The sequence below is a fragment of the Hyperolius riggenbachi genome, chromosome 11 (genome assembly GCF_040937935.1).
Source record: "Hyperolius riggenbachi isolate aHypRig1 chromosome 11, aHypRig1.pri, whole genome shotgun sequence".
Taxonomy (NCBI): domain Eukaryota; kingdom Metazoa; phylum Chordata; class Amphibia; order Anura; family Hyperoliidae; genus Hyperolius; species Hyperolius riggenbachi.
The window spans coordinates 89509572-89527732 of NC_090656.1; the positions used below are offsets into that span (position 1 = coordinate 89509572).

At 45.8% G+C, this 18161-nt stretch overlaps 1 protein-coding gene across 17 annotated transcripts in view; it reads left to right on the plus strand.

Annotated features, from left to right (window-relative positions):
- The window catches only part of SYT7 (synaptotagmin 7), a 945664-nt gene that overhangs the window by 890525 nt on the left and 36978 nt on the right, over positions 1 to 18161 (plus strand). For all 17 annotated transcript variants that reach the window (XM_068261178.1, XM_068261176.1, XM_068261179.1 and 14 more), the window contains one exon: positions 9190 to 9359. In XM_068261178.1, coding sequence (XP_068117279.1) covers positions 9190 to 9359 — 170 coding nt within the window. The remainder of the gene's footprint in view (positions 1 to 9189; positions 9360 to 18161) is intronic.

The window sequence follows — 18161 nt, forward strand, 5'->3', positions numbered from 1 at the left end:
CCTAACCCTAAGACTCCCCCCCTGGTGGTGCCTAACCCTAACCACCCCACTGGTGGTGCCTAACCCTAAGACCCCCCTGGTGGTGCCTAATCATAACCACCCCCCTGGTGGTGCCTAACCCTAAGACCTCCCCCTAGTGGTGCCTAACCCTAACCACCCCCCTGGTGGTGCCTAACCCTAAGATCCCTCTGGTGGTGCCTATCCCTAACCACCCCCCTGGTGGTGCATAACCCTAAGACCCCCCTGGTGCTGCCTAATCATAACCACCCCCCTGGTGGTGCCTAACCCTAACCACAGCCCTGGTGGTGCCTAACCCTAACCACAGCCCTGGTGGTGCCTAACCCTAACCACAGCCCTGGTGGTGCCTAACCCTAAGACCACCCCAATGGTGTCTAACCTTGACAGTGTTACATTAAATCCATTCACCGTTTTGCAGTTAAATAACGTCTGCAGTTTGGCATATGTAGGGCGCTATTGATAAATAACGTTACTGTGGGCAATAACGTCTGCTGTTTGGCATATGAACGGCACTATTGATAAATAACATTAGTGTGTGCCACTATTGATGAATAACGTTAGTGTGTGCCGTTTTTCTTCTTTTTTTCCCTGTGCGCCATTATTATGCAGTACTAACGATAAATAGCGATAAGCCTATTGTCACGGACGGTTGCGGGGCCGCAGGCGCGTCCTGTAACCGCCCGTGAAGAAAAAGCGATCGCACTCGATTCCCTGCATCGATTGCGCTTCAAATCGATACAATCTGGGTTGAGTGTGTAGGGGGAGCTGAAGTCCTTTTCTTAGCAGAGAGAGCACCATCCTAAAGGCTGGATGGCTCTTTTGATATGCTAATGAGCCTGGGCCCAGAGAGTCCCTGGCTTCAAGCTGTGCGGATGGCCCATCCATCAGGTATAAGGTGACACCTAGCTGATCTCATGTAGATGTTAATTAACCAAGGGGTGATCAGGATGCCTAGGTGCAGCCAGGCAGGCTACAAATCTCCGGGAGGTCTTGACACCTTGCTCACTGGTAAAGATCAAAGGGAAGTCAGCTGTTAGCAGCTAGAACACATCCTGAATAAACCTGAGTCTCATAGCATAATCCATAACTTCCCAGATCTGTCATATTTCTGGGGTTCCTGAGATGGCAGCTTCGCCAAACGTGGGGGAAGTGTAGCATGAGCCCCGGTGCTGGTTCTGAGGAAGTTTCAGAACATTCTGAGGTAAGGACTGCCAGTTAGGCAGTTTGAAAATGCCCTGATGATACCACAGGGGTCCCACCCCTCATGTCTGGTATCAGGGCGCTGGGTAAATCGAGACAGACCTGAAAATGTTAATAAATCTGCCCTGACCTGTACGGTTCTGTGAGATAGAGCCCATATATGGGTAGATATGATTTCTAGCCCCCAGGACAAGGGGAGGGCTCATCTCATCTTCTAAGGGGGTGTATGGCTCCCCGCCCTCACTCCCTCCTACTGAAGCAGGGGCATAAGAATGGCAGAGGACCCAAACTCAGTGTCCTCCACACTGAAACATCTTGAACTCATCAGATGCCAGCTTGAGGATATGCTGGCATCCACCTGGTCTGAACTCTGAACTCAAATTGAAACCCAGAACTCTGTTTTCCCACAAAAAGGACATCTTATCAGCACACACACAGAACTGATCCCGGGTCTCTGAAGATACGCTACTGTTTGTTTGTTGTTGGCTAGACAGAATATCGTGTGTTTAACCGTTTTATTCGCAGGACTAGTCAGTCAGTTAGTGGGCTCCACGGTCCCATGGTAACCGCGGTGGTGGCAGTTTACTCTGAACCAGTAGGTGACGTTGTAATTACCCGTGTCTCACAGGCTCCCTTCTGAGTTGTCTGCGGCTAATTCTTAACGGTTCCTGCGCATTGACTGCGACCAGAGTTCGCACGATCTGTGCGCTGGCACCGTTTAGAAGGCTAAGTGCGGTCAGCCACTAGGGCTCCTGTGACAGTGTTAGGCAGCGGTTGGGACCTGTGTTGTGCTGAAAGTATCTACGATAGCGCTAGCGCTATCAAGAAACGAACTAATTCGTTGGTGTAGCTGGAAGGCAATATATTTTTTATATATATACAGAGAGACTGTGTAGCCAGTACCCCTCCCCAAAAGTTTTATTTTATTTGGCGTGGAAATGTCCGGGAACTACAAGAAAATGTGCCTGGCGGACCTGCAAAATCTTTGCCAAGAGAGAGGCATTGATGTCGGCCGCAAGAAACAAGGGGACCTGGTAACGGAATTGTTTCAATGGGATACCCAGCAACTGCAGGAGCTGGATGTGTCTGCTGAGGTAGACGCTGACCCATCTGACTCAAGGCAAGGGGAACCAGAGACTGAGACTCCTGACCGTACAGAGGTTGTGCATCCTGAGGGCCCTGCATCAACAGTTACGCAGGAGAATGTCAGTGTGGACCCCAACCCCAAAGTTTCTGAAAATACTCGCCCGGAACTGGCCAGTACTGGACTGTCCAGGGGTGCTGACCCGGTAATGCAGCAGGCATTACAAAAGCTGATGGAGACTGACCTGGACAAGTACCTGCAGTACATGGCGGAGCAAAAACGAGAGGAACCGGAGCGGCAAGCCGCTGCTGCTGCTGCTGCAGAACGCCACGCGGAGAGGGATGCCGCTGAGTGGGAACGCCAACGACAGCATGAGCTAAACATGGCAAAAGTGCAACAGGCCAGCCGGAGTTCACCGCCCAGCCTCCCTGCTGAAGGAGCTGCACCACCCGTAAGTGCAAAATTTAAATTTGCTAATATTGAGAAAGACACAGACATTGACTTGTTTTTGCGGTCTTTTGAAAAAGCATGCCGTCAGTATCGTCTGTCCCAAGACCAGTGGGCCAGACATCTGACACCTTTGCTGCGCTACAAAGCGCTTGATGCCTTCGCAGAATTGCCTGCGGAGAAGGATAATGATTATGCTGCTATAAAAGACGCTATCATTACTAAGTACCAGCTGACGCCAGAAGCCTATCGGAAAAAGTTCAGGGCCTGGCAGAAAAAGTCTTCTGATTCGTACCGAGATGTGGCCAGCAGCTTGCTCACCACACTCCGCCAGTGGACACTAGGCCTCACCAAAGGGTCTTATGATGTCCTGGAGGACTTGATAGTTCTGGAACAATTTCTGAACATTTGCCCTGCTGATGTACGCCAGTTTGTGCTAGAACGCAGGCCGGCTTCAGCAACTGTCGCTGCAGACCTTGCTGAGACTTTTGCAACTACCCGGGTGGCTGATACCCGCAGAACTGTCCCATCCAGCTGGAGAGGAGGTCAGCCCAATACCTCGGCAGACCCTCCTGCCCCTGTGAGCCGTCCGCCACAGAGGCCACCCAGCACAGCTGCTGCACCCAGGCCTGCAGCGCCTGGAGAGGTCACCTGTCACTACTGCCGCCAGCCCGGACACATGAAATTCGACTGTCCGGAGCGGAGACAGACACCACCAGCACCTGGATCATCTGCATCACCTGCACCTCACCCACAGCAGAGGCAGCCCGCCAGCGAACCACAGCCTGGATCATCAGATTTTGTCCTGTTTGCCCGCGGAAAGGAAATCCGCGACCGAACCGACCAGCAGCAACTTGTTAGAGTGAACGGCAAAGTTGTCACCGGATTTCGAGACACCGGAGCTGACATCACGTTAGTTCACTCACATCTTGTGCCAAAGGAGAGCATCAGCTCCAGCCGATCCCTTGCCCTTACTGGAGTAGAGGGCACCCTTTTTCACATAGCCCACGCGACAGTGAAGCTGGATTGGGGAGTGGGAGGAATCCAAGAAAGGGTTGTTGGGGTTATGAAGGATCTCCCAGTCCCTGTGTTGCTGGGGACTGATTTGGGCAAGCTTGTGTCCTACTATGAACCTGCCACGACCGCCTTGTTGCTCACGGAAGGAGAAGGACTCTCCACCCACCACCAGGTACTTTATACACTTGGGGGAGCACCAGGGGGAGGCGGGTTGAATGTGCCCAGTTCAAGGGTACCAGGTTCAATAGTGCCTGCTTCAAAGGCACCTGAGTTTGATGTACAGACTGTCTGTTGTGATGATGCTGTAACTGTACCTGAGTTTACTGTACAACCTGTCTGTAATGAAAAAATGTCTATACCTGTCAATGTCATTACTGCATGCAATGATGACTTGAGTAATGTCCGTCTGTGCCATTCTGACAGTGTACCTGTGCTAGCAGTACCGCGCCGCTGCACTGCTCAGAACCCGAGCTCAGAACAGGTGGAGGGGGTTCCGGCCTCCTCCCCCTCCTCTGACCACAGGGATGAGACCTTTCAGCCGCTGGCCTCGTGTGACATGAGCCAGTTGGCTGAAACTGACAGCGCCGTATTCTCAGCCGCACTACAAAGTGACCCAAGCCTGAAGGTGCTCAGGCAGCAAGCCGCTGAGCCCCTCGCAGACGGGGCCGCTTTCAAGGTGTACTGGGAAGGTGGGAGACTGTACAGTGAGTCTGTACAGCCCCCTACAGGTAGATCCCACGCGAATACCAAATGGCTTGTGGTCCCGAGTGCGTTCAGGGGACATGTGCTGAAATCCGCACATGGTAATCCTCTGACAGGGCACTCAGGGGTCCGCAAGACACTTGCCGGTATTTGGAAACAGTTTTATTGGCCCCGGATGAACAGGGATGTAGCAAACTACTGCAGAGCATGTGCCGTCTGTCAGGAGCTGGGAAGGTCCAGGGATCCCCGCGGGGTTCCCTTAGGTCCACAGCCACTTAGCAGGGGAACCCTGCGTGGGCTGGCTGTTGACCTAACCAACCCACTGCCCGTTGTCAGCAGTCCCGGCAGACACCACGTCCGACTGCAGTGGCGCAAACGCCCTGTCCAGAATGGTCCATGTCGGGTCAACCCTGAGGGTAGCAGACCGCGACCGGTCCAGGGGAACCGAGCCACAGGCTCCAATAGGTTTTCCCGCCGCACCGGCAACCCGAGACCCGTCAGCCAGGTTGGCCGACACGCAGCGGGCAGCCGACCCCAGAACGCCAACGGGGAACTAGATCAGATCTCGCAGGTTAGCGGCAACGACACACATCTTGCTGATGAATGTCTATCTGCCTTCTCCCCAGGGAGGGCTGTCACGGACGGTTGCGGGGCCGCAGGTGCGTCCTGTAACCGCCCGTGAAGAAAAAGCGATCGCACTCGATTCCCTGCATCGATTGCGCTTCAAATCGATACAATCTGGGTTGAGTGTGTAGGGGGAGCTGAAGTCCTTTTCTTAGCAGAGAGAGCACCATCCTAAAGGCTGGATGGCTCTTTTGATATGCTAATGAGCCTGGGCCCAGAGAGTCCCTGGCTTCAAGCTGTGCGGATGGCCCATCCATCAGGTATAAGGTGACACCTAGCTGATCTCATGTAGATGTTAATTAACCAAGGGGTGATCAGGATGCCTAGGTGCAGCCAGGCAGGCTACAAATCTCCGGGAGGTCTTGACACCTTGCTCACTGGTAAAGATCAAAGGGAAGTCAGCTGTTAGCAGCTAGAACACATCCTGAATAAACCTGAGTCTCATAGCATAATCCATAACTTCCCAGATCTGTCATATTTCTGGGGTTCCTGAGATGGCAGCTTCGCCAAACGTGGGGGAAGTGTAGCATGAGCCCCGGTGCTGGTTCTGAGGAAGTTTCAGAACATTCTGAGGTAAGGACTGCCAGTTAGGCAGTTTGAAAATGCCCTGATGATACCACAGGGGTCCCACCCCTCATGTCTGGTATCAGGGCGCTGGGTAAATCGAGACAGACCTGAAAATGTTAATAAATCTGCCCTGACCTGTACGGTTCTGTGAGATAGAGCCCATATATGGGTAGATATGATTTCTAGCCCCCAGGACAAGGGGAGGGCTCATCTCATCTTCTAAGGGGGTGTATGGCTCCCCGCCCTTACTCCCTCCTACTGAAGCAGGGGCATAAGAATGGCAGAGGACCCAAACTCAGTGTCCTCCACACTGAAACATCTTGAACTCATCAGATGCCAGCTTGAGGATATGCTGGCATCCACCTGGTCTGAACTCTGAACTCAAATTGAAACCCAGAACTCTGTTTTCCCACAAAAAGGACATCTTTCCAGGAACTAAGTATTTTTCTCCCTTCTTTTATTTTTTATACTGGCTATTACTGTCTTAATAATTGTGATTTTAATAATTGTCTGTATATATTAATTATTTATATTGCGTGAATAAACGACTTTCTCCAAGTCATTCACTGTCCGCTACCCTGCTTATCAGCACACACACAGAACTGATCCCGGGTCTCTGAAGATACGCTACTGTTTGTTTGTTGTTGGCTAGACAGAATACCGTGTGTTTAACCGTTTTATTCGCAGGACTAGTCAGTCAGTTAGTGGGCTCCACGGTCCCATGGTAACCGCGGTGGTGGCAGTTTACTCTGAACCAGTAGGTGACGTTGTAATTACCCGTGTCTCACAGGCTCCCTTCTGAGTTGTCTGCGGCTAATTCTTAACGGTTCCTGCGCATTGACTGCGACCAGAGTTCGCACGATCTGTGCGCTGGCACCGTTTAGAAGGCTAAGTGCGGTCAGCCACTAGGGCTCCTGTGACACCTATCTTTTTAATGCGGCGCCATTTTTATGCATAGGCGTTGTGCGCCATTATTCACTGATCCGGTATAATACATGTGTTATGTAAGTAGATCAAGTATTTATCTACTTATATATGTGTTTTTTTCCCTGGCATAGTATGGCTGATCCTACTGCTTTAAAGAGGAGCTGTCAGCCATACTATCTCAGAAAAAAAACAACTCACATATATTAGTAGATAAATACTTGCCCTACTTACATAACATATGTACTGCACTGTCCACGTTTTGATTTTAGTGATTTTTCTACTGTAAAAAAGAGAAAATCCTTCTTAGCATTTCCAATTTTAATTGTGGCTATTTTGAAGCCAATCTTGATGTCATTTCCACCCTTACTCTCCTCTGCCTGATTGAGTATGCATTGCCCACCCTACACTATAGAAAGTGCATTGTCTCAGCACAAGAAATATTGGCCAATCAGAGAGGAATAGAGGTGTGGGAGGGGAAAACAGGAGGGAAAGTGGCTTCAGCCAATCAGGCTGCATTAGTTAAGTGTGAGGGGAAAGCAGGGAAGCAAATGAGGACAACCCAGCATGCCTTGCAACTTCCTTTGTGTGTACCAAATTTTGTGTGTACCAAATAGGAGTCAGGTAAACTGGGGAATGATCATTTATCAACAAGAAAAGTAATCGTGATTTTAAATTATGAATTGCCTGGTTAGCATCCTTATTACTTGTTTACCAGATAAAAATAAAGAATTCGAAATTATGCCCGACAGTTACACTTTAATGGTGTAACGCTGGTGTTAGCCATGTACCGCGGGTCACGTTAGTTGTGCAATGCCCAGTACTGGTAATATTGCCATGCACATCCTGTCTGCCTTACTGATGAAGCCATGTGAGATCAGGCCACAACCTGAGACAGGAAGAGCACACACTGCAACAAGACCCCTGAGGTACTGACGTCTTTCTCCTCAACACTCTGACCTTATAAATGGAATATATGTTCTAATGTATACAACCACTACTATAGAGTACTCTTATAAACAGAGATTCATTCCACCAGTGTAGGCCTTTGTCATTACCATGTGCACAGAATTCTGCTTATGCCTGTGGGGATGATGCAGGTGCACTCCTGTACATTGGTTATGCTTTGTGATAGAGAAGGCTTATGCTATTTATCTGCAGTAGGCTGAATGGAATGCCACTGTTTCTAGGAATTCAGTAAAAACAAAACTGTGGTTTAACACTGAAAGTGAACTGCATGCCCAGAGAGGCGGGAAGCTGGAGATGCAGCCTTGAACTTTTACAGAGAACAAGTAGGTCCCACAGCAACAAGAAAATAACACAGAGAGGAATTTGTGTTACGCATCACCATTTCAAGCGAGTCATTTGTGAGATATGTAAGGGAGCGCAGGAGTCGCCTCACAATAATACATTTACCCCTGCATCTTATTTTCCTTTTGTTCATGTTACCCTACAATGGGGCTGATTCACTTTAGTGCCTGTTTCCACTAAGCTCGAATCCAGGCCAAAACTGCAGCATTTCCCATTCCCTGCATACAAGCTGCACAGGGAAACGCTGCTTATCTAGTCAATGGAGTGCTACCCAGATGGCACTGTGGTTCAAATCTGCACCGCGCAGCCGAATCCCTACAGCCGTGCATGGCTTAGCAATTCGGCTGCAGCTACGCAGTACAATGGGTCCTGCGGCCGAATCAAAAACAGCTGTGAGTTTCAGTGAAAATAAACCCCAATTGCAAAGAGAGCCAATGCATGAGATAAACAGATTAGGAGAGATAACTCATGAGATAAACAGATAACAGGATATTAATCATGAGTTAAGTCAAATAAGGAGAGATAAACCATTAGTTAATTCAGTTAAGGAGAGATAAATCACAAGTTAAGTTAGATAAGGAGAGAGAAATCAGGCATTACCTGTATATTCTCGAGTATAAAGGTGTGTGCACACGCACTACTATAAGGAACGACGGGTCTGCCGACAGACTGTACACACGCTTTACTATCGCTGGAACACCCGCCCAGCAGGAGGGTCCGACGGACCCGTCGTTCCTTATAGTAGTGCGTGTGTATGCACCTTAAGTCCCCCACCCCCAACTTTCACCTTAAAATTCAGGAAAAAATAATAGACTTAAGTAAAAGCCAAGGGTAGGAAATGAGCTGAAGGCTTAGTCAGCTAATGTCCAGCTAATTAGAGAAGGCAGTTCTATTTTACCTTACTTAGGAACCTCTGGCTTGTAATAGCATATTGGTAAAGCCCCCAGTGCACCAGTCACTGCAATATAAGTAATAAAAAACACAAGAGATGAGCACCGCAGGCGTTGTTTCTTTACAAATGTTAATGCTTTTCAATGTGCAGCAAACAGTTTCACTCACCCCCTTGTTCAGCATGGCTGGTGGGATACAGATTGGACGTTCTCTCGGCACGTAGACCAGCCAGTCCCGGTTAAGCATTTATCTGTGACAGTGTTTACCTTACCATGTTGCTTGGGGTACCCTTTACATTGAAGTTGCATTGGACTATTCTCATGCATGCACAGTTGCTCTTTGGTTGCTTTGTTAAACATAAGTCAAATGTGAATGACTGACTATGAAATTCTCTTGTCTTGTAGGATTTCCATATGAGAAAGTGGTGCAAAGAGTCCTTTATCTGCAGGTTTTGGACTATGACAGATTTAGTCGCAATGACCCCATCGGAGAAGTTTCGATCCCCCTGAATAAGATAGACTTGACGCAAATGCAGACCTTCTGGAAGGAGCTGAAACCGTGCAGCGACGGAAGTGTAAGTTATTCTTATGCTGTTGTCTTATCCATAATGCTCTGTTAGTATTCCATAATACTGGTTCACAGTGAAACTTTCCATAAGTACAGTATGCTCCAGTCTCTCAGTCTATCATAGAAATATGTGTTTCCTCATATAGTTGTCTGACTGCCCTGTGCTTTGTCCAACTATAGCTCACTACTACAGCTAAGCAATATTTACTATGATTGATGATTGGCTGCATAGGTGTTTACATTGTGAGGTATCGATACCACACAAGGATGCCAGGAGGTAGTTAATATAGACACTCTGACAGTAAAGAAAGAGTTGCCATGAACTAAAGTAAATGCCAGCACCATTCATTTAACTGAATAAGTCAGCTGGGTGTGGCCCTATCCCAACGGTACATCAACGGTCAGCAGTGCTATTGTTAAAAGAAACAGTTCAAGAATTTAATCCATTCCCTGGGTCAGGTTTGGTGAAAATGTTCCCAAAAATTTAAATATTATCATCTGACTGAGATTGGTAGTAAAGGGGGACAATTTGAGTCTGAATTATAATAAGTATAACAGCGTGTAGTGGCAAGGAGACGAGACTAAATTTCAATGCATTATAATAGAGTTGCCAGCAATCAGGGGTGTTGCTAGGATCCTAGGAGATCCGGGGCACTTTTGGGCACTCCAGTCGAAAAATTTGAAACACCATAATGTGTTTCATAAAATAAACCATAAAATATTGGATATAGCCTCTTCTGAGTCTTCTCCAATAATACAAAACAAAAATGCAGCATATCACATAAATAGGCAGTGTCATTTATTTAAACATAACTAGGCAGCGCTACCTGGCTTCTGTGCTGTCTGGCCTGCAGCCAGGTTATCTGGTAGTTCACCCATAGCATTCCATGACGGTCTTGTGGACTCCCTCCCATGTTACCATGGGCCTTCCATTGAGGCACCACAACTCCCAGCATGTCCCATGGAAGACCCACAGCTCCCTGCATGCCCCCATAAAGGCATCACAGTGGCCAGCATGTCACCACAGCACCCAGTATGCCCACATAGAGGCACCACAGCACCCAGCATACCCCTGATTAATGCACCACAGCTCCCAGCATGCCTGCCATTGAGAAACCACAGCTGACTCTGCCTAGGGGACATCTGGGGCACGTGCCACTGATCTTTGGGGCTAGCAACGCCCCTGCCAGCAATAAATACTAGTCAGTGGTGTTTGCCAACCTGCATGTCCCAATGCCACTGTGGTGAACTCTTTCCCTACTGGGCTGCCGACTTCAGATCAGAGATCATGCTGGGCATTATGGGATGGAAGCTCAGAGCTATGCCACTGCAAATGCCATCCCTGCATAGTGAGAAGTTGCAGCAAATAGTTGCTATGACAAGTGACTCAGTTGCCTGTGTTACACGTCGCTCATTATCTCAACTTTCATTATGAAACAGACAATACTTTTGGTGAGCATCATATGCAGAAATATTTTACTTTCACTGACAGTCAGTTACTATGTGACAATAGGATGCTTCTTGTGTGATATGAATATATGAGAGTTCATAGATGAATTTATGATCACATTTGTGATCATGTGGTCATGATCCTGTGTTGTCCTTTTATTGCCCATTTCCTCTACAAGCATGCAGATTTGCATGCTATTTTCAGGCCCCTTGAAATACATTACTTATGGGAATCTGTGTGCAGAAAATGCACACAAATTTGCATGTAATGGAAGCAGGCCCTTATGTTTTCTTTTTTCTTTTTTTTGTTTGTGCTGTCATCTCACGGTGTCTTGCTTGTTAATGTGCCAGAAGACTTCCCTGAGAAGTCAGTGTAGGTCGAAAAATATTGTCAATCAAAACAGTTAATAGAGGGAAGCAGATATCCATGGAAGAAATTAGTGATGTTGGGTTCTCTTTATGTTCTGTAAGTGGCGCTGCCCCAGTCCCTCATCACCCAACATGGATTTTATCTTCAAAGCTAATAGTAGATTCAGCACATCCTCACGGGTGCAAAAGAACAAACTGAGATGTGAATGCAAATCATTTGCTTAAATCCAGCTACTTATATATCAGAGCCTTGTGTAATCACTGGCATAAGCTAATTGGAATTTGCCTGATCCACAGTGAGATAAGGCTCGATTCACTTTACCCCTCATCTTATGGAGCATTATTTGAAGAAAGAGCTTGACTAAATATTGCCACATATATTGTATATTTTACAGCTGACATAGTGATAGCGTAATGCAGTATAGAGGTAGCAATATGGATTTATACCACAGGCAATCCCCTAATTACAAACCGATTACATTCTGGGGGTTACATTTAGGCATGTTATACATAGGAAAATGTGGATCTATGATTTACTATCGAACAACTCTGGATTTGGACATATAGTATAAACAATGAGGTTGTTTTAAAGGATACCAGAGCCAAAAAGCATGTATGGGAAGCTGTCCTCATGCCCACTGCTCCCCCCGTTCTCCTCTGTCCCCCTCCTTTGTTTCCTGAATGCCCCCCTGCAACCTCTTCTGAGTCAACGAGTCCCGCACCAGTGCGCCGGCCGTGCAGCCTAGGACGGGAAAGTCATGTGCATGTACAGAGTGCCCCCAGCTGTGGGTGCGTGGTCTAGGACGCGATCAGCCGGGCCAGCGCCTATGCACTTCTGCTTGCTTCCTCGGCTCAGAAGAGGCTGCAAGGGGGCATATTTAGAATGGGGGGGTAGAGGTGGGCATGAGGACAGCTTCCCATACAAGCCTGTTCCCCCTGTTTTTCCACTTGCTTTAGTCTCTGGTGGTATTCTTTAAACTACTCACAACAGTTTATACAATACTGTAACATGTAGCAACAAAAATAAGTCATAACAAAAGTAATGAAAAATTGTAACTAGAGTCAGTTGTAAGTAGGGGACTGCCTATATTGTAGTCATTACTGTTCTAGAGGATAAAACAGCCCGCATGTAGCATCCCATCAGAATAAAACTACTAAGACAGTTGTAACTTACTCCAAAGCTACCTGCTATACTAATATAGAATCAATATTATTATTATGTGAATAATGAATTCTGCAACAGCAGTCTAACACAGGGCTAGCAGAACTGAGGATAAAAGCCCAGTAATAAGACTCAGAGAAAGGTGATGACATGAATCACCTCAATATCGGAATAAGGGAGTCATATAGGTGAGGCAGATCACCAAGATTAAAAATAATATGGGATTATTCACACTTCCAACAGTAAGGAGAGGATTTGTGGCTGCATGTAAGAATAATCTCAACATTATTCAGCTAAAGGTCAGCTGGGAAAACACAGAGAAATATGACGGCTAGAAGGCATTGTGCAAAGCCGGAGAAAGGATGAATGGTTCAAATTCCGTCCTGGAAACTTTCTCTCTTGCCTGAGCTGAATAGATGTGAATAGAGCAGCATATACCAGGCCCACTGTGGGAGGTGGTAATGTTCCCTGGACTGCATAGACCAGAAGTCTGTGGAAAGAACAGAACAATCATTTTAGACACAATAATGAAACGATGTAAATTAGCCCACCACTGTTTGTGATTTTTCCTGAATATGGTACTTGAGCGCCTCTTTGTGTCCAGATCTTGCCATATAACAGGACTAATGCAAGGCAATGGAGCAATGCGCTATTTTACGGTCAGTCATAAGGGACCATGCAGAGCGCATACCAGTGGGCTTTTTAATAAAGGGACAATGTGCAATTTGCCAAAGAAAGGGGCCCCTAAAGCAAACCTGAACTGAAATGTATCCACTTGTGCCCTCGCCTCCATCTTCAATGTACCTAAGCGATATTATTTCATTTTACTAGTGCATTTTGCTACCAGAGCTGTGGAATCTGGTGTCTCTTTGTCAAGATGCCGCCATTCTGCTTTTCCTCAATTCAGACAAGGTTTATTGAGGCAAGTGTGACAGCTGCTGTGGATACTAAAGGGTTATCTCTGCCTCAGCAACTCTCATGGCAGAAGATTGCTTGTTCATTAGATGAGAGCAACTTTGAAAGCAACTGTAGAGTATGTATGTAACGCTCTGGAATGCCAGTGATGCTGACACTCCAGAGCGTTACATACATACTCTACAGCAGAAGAAAGGAAATTCTCCTGAAAGCCACTTAAGGCTGGTGTCACACAGTGAACCAGGGTTGGCAGTGCATCATGCCTGATGCACCGCATCGCACCGTCAAAAACAGGCCTTCAGAGAACACAGCGCTATTGCGCAATGTTCCCTCTGGCCACCACTAGGGATGAGCCCCGGATGAAATCCGAATGAGTGTCATTTGGATTTCATCCTCCTAATTAGTGCAGCTGAGTGGGTGTGTGCGGGGGGGTTAAACTTGCCCAGCAGCCTTCTTCTTTAACCCATCCCACGGCGTTCACGTGACTACAAACACTTCCTCCTTTCGGGTTGAAGGAGGAAGCTTAGTAGTCATGTGACTTGGCTTGGAACTCAGCGTGGGACACGCCTTGGGATGGGTTAAAGAAGAAGGCTGTAAACCCCCACCAACACCACACACACACACGCTCATCTGCACTAATTAGGAGAATGAACTCCGATTGAATCTCATACTTGCGATTGAAGTCATACTTACCCCCTGTGTAGTCTACTCATCACTGTCTTTCTCCTCTTCTGCATCCTGTTTGTCCACTGTGATAAATAGACTTCTCCATCCACCATTGGGAAAATGTCCATTACCCCATAACAGCTTCCTGGTCAGCACACTGTTAAACTGTAATATTGCCCACTTGAGCTATAGGGAAACGTGGACATTACATTGCTCATCAGTTGTCCTTCCAGTTATAACTGACAGGCAGCAACTGATATATTTCATTTCTGACAAAATGTTGTCAGAACTGGAAGGAATTGTTGTAAGAAAAAAATTGTGAACTTCTGGGAGGAACAGATGGCGAGGTAAGTACAATTTGTAATATGTATTTGCAAGTACATCATGTGTTTATTTAAAAAAAAAATGTACTCAGCTCAGGTTCACTTTACCCGGTTCAGGTTCACTTTAAAGTGGACCTGAACTCTTGTACAGGACATAGGAAAAACAGAGACATGCACCCTGTATGTATTTAGAGAGTTTAGCCAGTCTAATTCGCCTTCATGTCTGTCTAATCACAAGTTACAAGGTTATTATGCTGTTGCATATCTTTTTGAGCAGAGAAGAAGTTCTGAGTCCAGGTCCGCTTTGAGAATTGCAAAAGTGGGGCACAGACTTCCTGTGATCACCAGAGAACTTGAAGTGAGAGATATATGGTGGCTACCATATTTATTTCCTTTTATACAATACTAGTGGCCTGGCCTTGCAGCTGATCTTTCTAGTTGCAGTAGTGTCTGAATCCCTCACCTGAAACAAGCATGCAGCTAATCCAGTCAGACTTCACTAATAAACATCAGAACTGCATGCTTGTTCAGGGTCTATGACTAAAAGTATTGGAGGCAGATACTCAGCAGAACAGCCAGGCAATAAATAGGTCATCTCACTCTGCACAAGCCTCAGTGAATGATGTTAGAGCAGTGTTCCCCAACCCTGTCTTCAAGGCCCACCAACAGTGCATGTTTTGTGTAAATCCACACAGGTAGCTGATCAGCAATGCTAAAGCACCAATTACCTGACCTGTGAATGCTTGTGCTTTCCTGCAAAACATGCACTTTTGATGGGCCTTGAGGACAGGATTGGGGAACTCTGTATTAAAGCACGGATGGTGTCAGAAATATGTAGGAAATATTCTGTTTTGTTCTGTGTTGGTTTTTGGATGCTTCTCACAAACATCTGAGGACATTATGCAGCATTTCAGTCAATAGAGGTGCCTAATTCCCGTGCTCCCTATCGCCTGCCTGCAGGAGGAAAGACATGAAAGCAGAATGATGAAAACAACACTGTTAGTCTACACTTAGATTAATGGCCTAGCGGTGGCTATTGGCCTAGAGACTTAATGGGTACTGCTGTAACTTCCATAGTTATGTGGACTGCAGTCAGTCAAGGACAATGGAAAGTACCAGTACTTTTCTGCCAAAAGCTGTTTCCAGATACAGACAGGGCAAATCCATATTTATCTAGCGTATTCATTACTGAGGTTTGTGTTTTGATTGGAAATGCCCTGTTAGGAAGAAAATTAATATTGGTATTAGGGTTTTATTCCTTGTAAAAAAAAAATGAAGGGAGAAAAAGTATGCCAAATCCCTAATCCCAGATAGATTAAATTTAGATTATTGTTTGTCTTTACAAGATTACAGTTGAAATTCCACAGCTGTAACCATCTAGGGGGGACCATTGAATTCCCCAAAGCTTCAAAAATGTAATTGCTTCTCGATCCTCACAATTCCATTATGCCAGAGCACGTCCATATCATTTGTGTGGCCCCTCTGCCGAACGTTCACCTTCAGTGACCACACTGTGAACTCGTAAATAAATATCTGCAGCAATTTCTAAACTGTGTGCTGTTACTTTGCACACTGAACAGTAGAAAATGTTCCAAAGTGCCTTTCTTGCAAATAAGTCATGTGACCACTCCAGCCACATCTTCTCCTGCCTCAAGTGGGGGGGGGGGGGGGTGAGGGGGGTCTGTGGCATTTCTGTGTTCCTGGCTTGGGAGGACGTATTGCCGAGTTAACGCCAACAAATCCAGAAAGTGACAGTATCTTGCCAACTCTCTAGATTTTCTTTATTTTCAAAAGAAGTGGTTTACTCCAACAGTCAAAATTGTGTGCATGCGAGTAGGCAGGCTGGCTGGTATGTTTGCATTGGTCTCCCCATTAGCATTCTGGAAGTTCAGGTGTTATGTCTACTGGCTTTGGAACACAAACACAGGCTTTGGAACACAGAGTAAACAAACATTCTGTAGCAATGCACAGGTCAGTAAAGATGTCACCACCTGTGATAAATTTAAGAATGTAAATCAGGGTGAGGAAAGATTTTACAACAGGTAAACACTGACTAAATAAGCAATTGTATTACAGTAAATTCTTTATTCTCAGTACTGTTCCCCTTTAATGGTTTAAGGTATGTGTTAGGCCTGATATATGGACTAAGGCTAGTGTTAAACTTTGATTGATTGATTCACATATTATCACGTTTAAGTAAGCCTGTCGGCTCAAGTAGCAGCTACTACTTGAGCCAACAGGCTTACTGAAATGTGATGTGATAATATGTGAATGTACTGTTTGTAGATAGCTTTACACCTTAGCACTAGGCACCTTTGGCACGTATCACTTTGTTCCCCTGACAAAGAACCCTGTTTTTTGAGGGTTCAAAACATGCAGGGTTGTATATAGGGGTGTTTTGTACTTACTATGTAGTGTGAGAGGTTCACCTAATCCCAATTGACAATATAGTGGATTAGTTCAAACTGCTCTCTCCTCCATACTGCTTCACTATTTACATGTTTTGTATGTTAGCAGCACTACTTGTCAGTGTCCTCTCAAGTACTTTTTACTATATGAATTAAAAGTTATGTTTTAGCCTTCATTGCATTCCTTGCATGCAAGGTTATTCAGTTTATTTAGAATTCATGTGTGTGTAATTTACCTTCTCTGACCCCTCACCCACCTCAGCAAATCAAAAAGACAATGGCCTCAATTCACTAAGCTTATCTCCTGTCTTTAATAACTTTTCTAGAGTTATCCCATGGTGATAAGGCATGTAGTACTCAGGAAACATTTTACCTCAGGCAAACCTAAAGTTAACTCCTCTGTCTTTAAGTTAACTCTCCAATCCTTAAAATAACTGCAGAGTTAAAGACAGGCTGTTCATTAACTGCCTGTGAAAATAACTACAGAGGAGGTAAATTAACTACAGAAGAGATAATGTAAGGAATGAAGAGATAAGATAACTCTCTCACTATGTGGAGGTAAGTTTTCTCTTGCCTTATTATCTCCAGCATGATCTTAGTGAATTGAGGCCAATGAAAAGGAACCAAAAGTTATTGCATTGCCTTGGCCCCATTTTGCCCTAATTCTTCTCTGCCTGGTTGGAGTTGGAATTCACTAGATTTGTAGCTGAATGAAGCATATCTTACATCAAACCCTTAAACTGAAATAAAAAATATGAGACTCCATCAAAGTTCTATTTACCATAAGTAGTATACATACAATTGTCTCATAAGTTTATTTTCAGTCCAGGTTTACAGTAAGCTTATGAGACAGGTTAAGTTTAGTGGCCGGCATGCTATGAAGATTACGGTTTGGTGTAGGTACCTTGAGAGCTAACCGATTTTTCATTTTATTTTCCCTGATTTCTTCACCAATAACTGCCACCAACAAAATTACAGTGTCAATAACCAAACCATGGCACAGAATATTAATGTACATTATAGAACTGTATATTGGACAGGGCAAAAGAATTAGCAAAAAGGGGCTGTAAAATAACAATGCAAAGCTCGTAAACAATTAACAAGAATGCAGTCTGGCGTTGAACTTGCTTCCAACTGATGATTATCCACTTTAGCGGAATCCTTGTAAACAGAAGACTAGACTTGAAATTCACTTTGGAAAGGATCCAGCAGTGAAGGGTAGGCACATGAGGAAATCAGCCAGAAGATTGTTCCTGTGTGTCTCTGAAAGCGGCGAATGAAACGGACACCCAAGGGACAGGAATATGTGGGTCCATAAGCGGATTGAAATGCCAAGCTGTTAATGATCAAATATTTTGTACATTATCCTATCCCCAGGAGTGTCCATCACCGCTACCTGTTTACTCTGCTGACGTCTGCGTGAAGGCCCAATTCTTCAGGCTATGGCTCATCTACTGCAAACACAAAAAAAGGCTATTGTGTATATTGGGATTTACAGACTGACAGTCTTGGACACA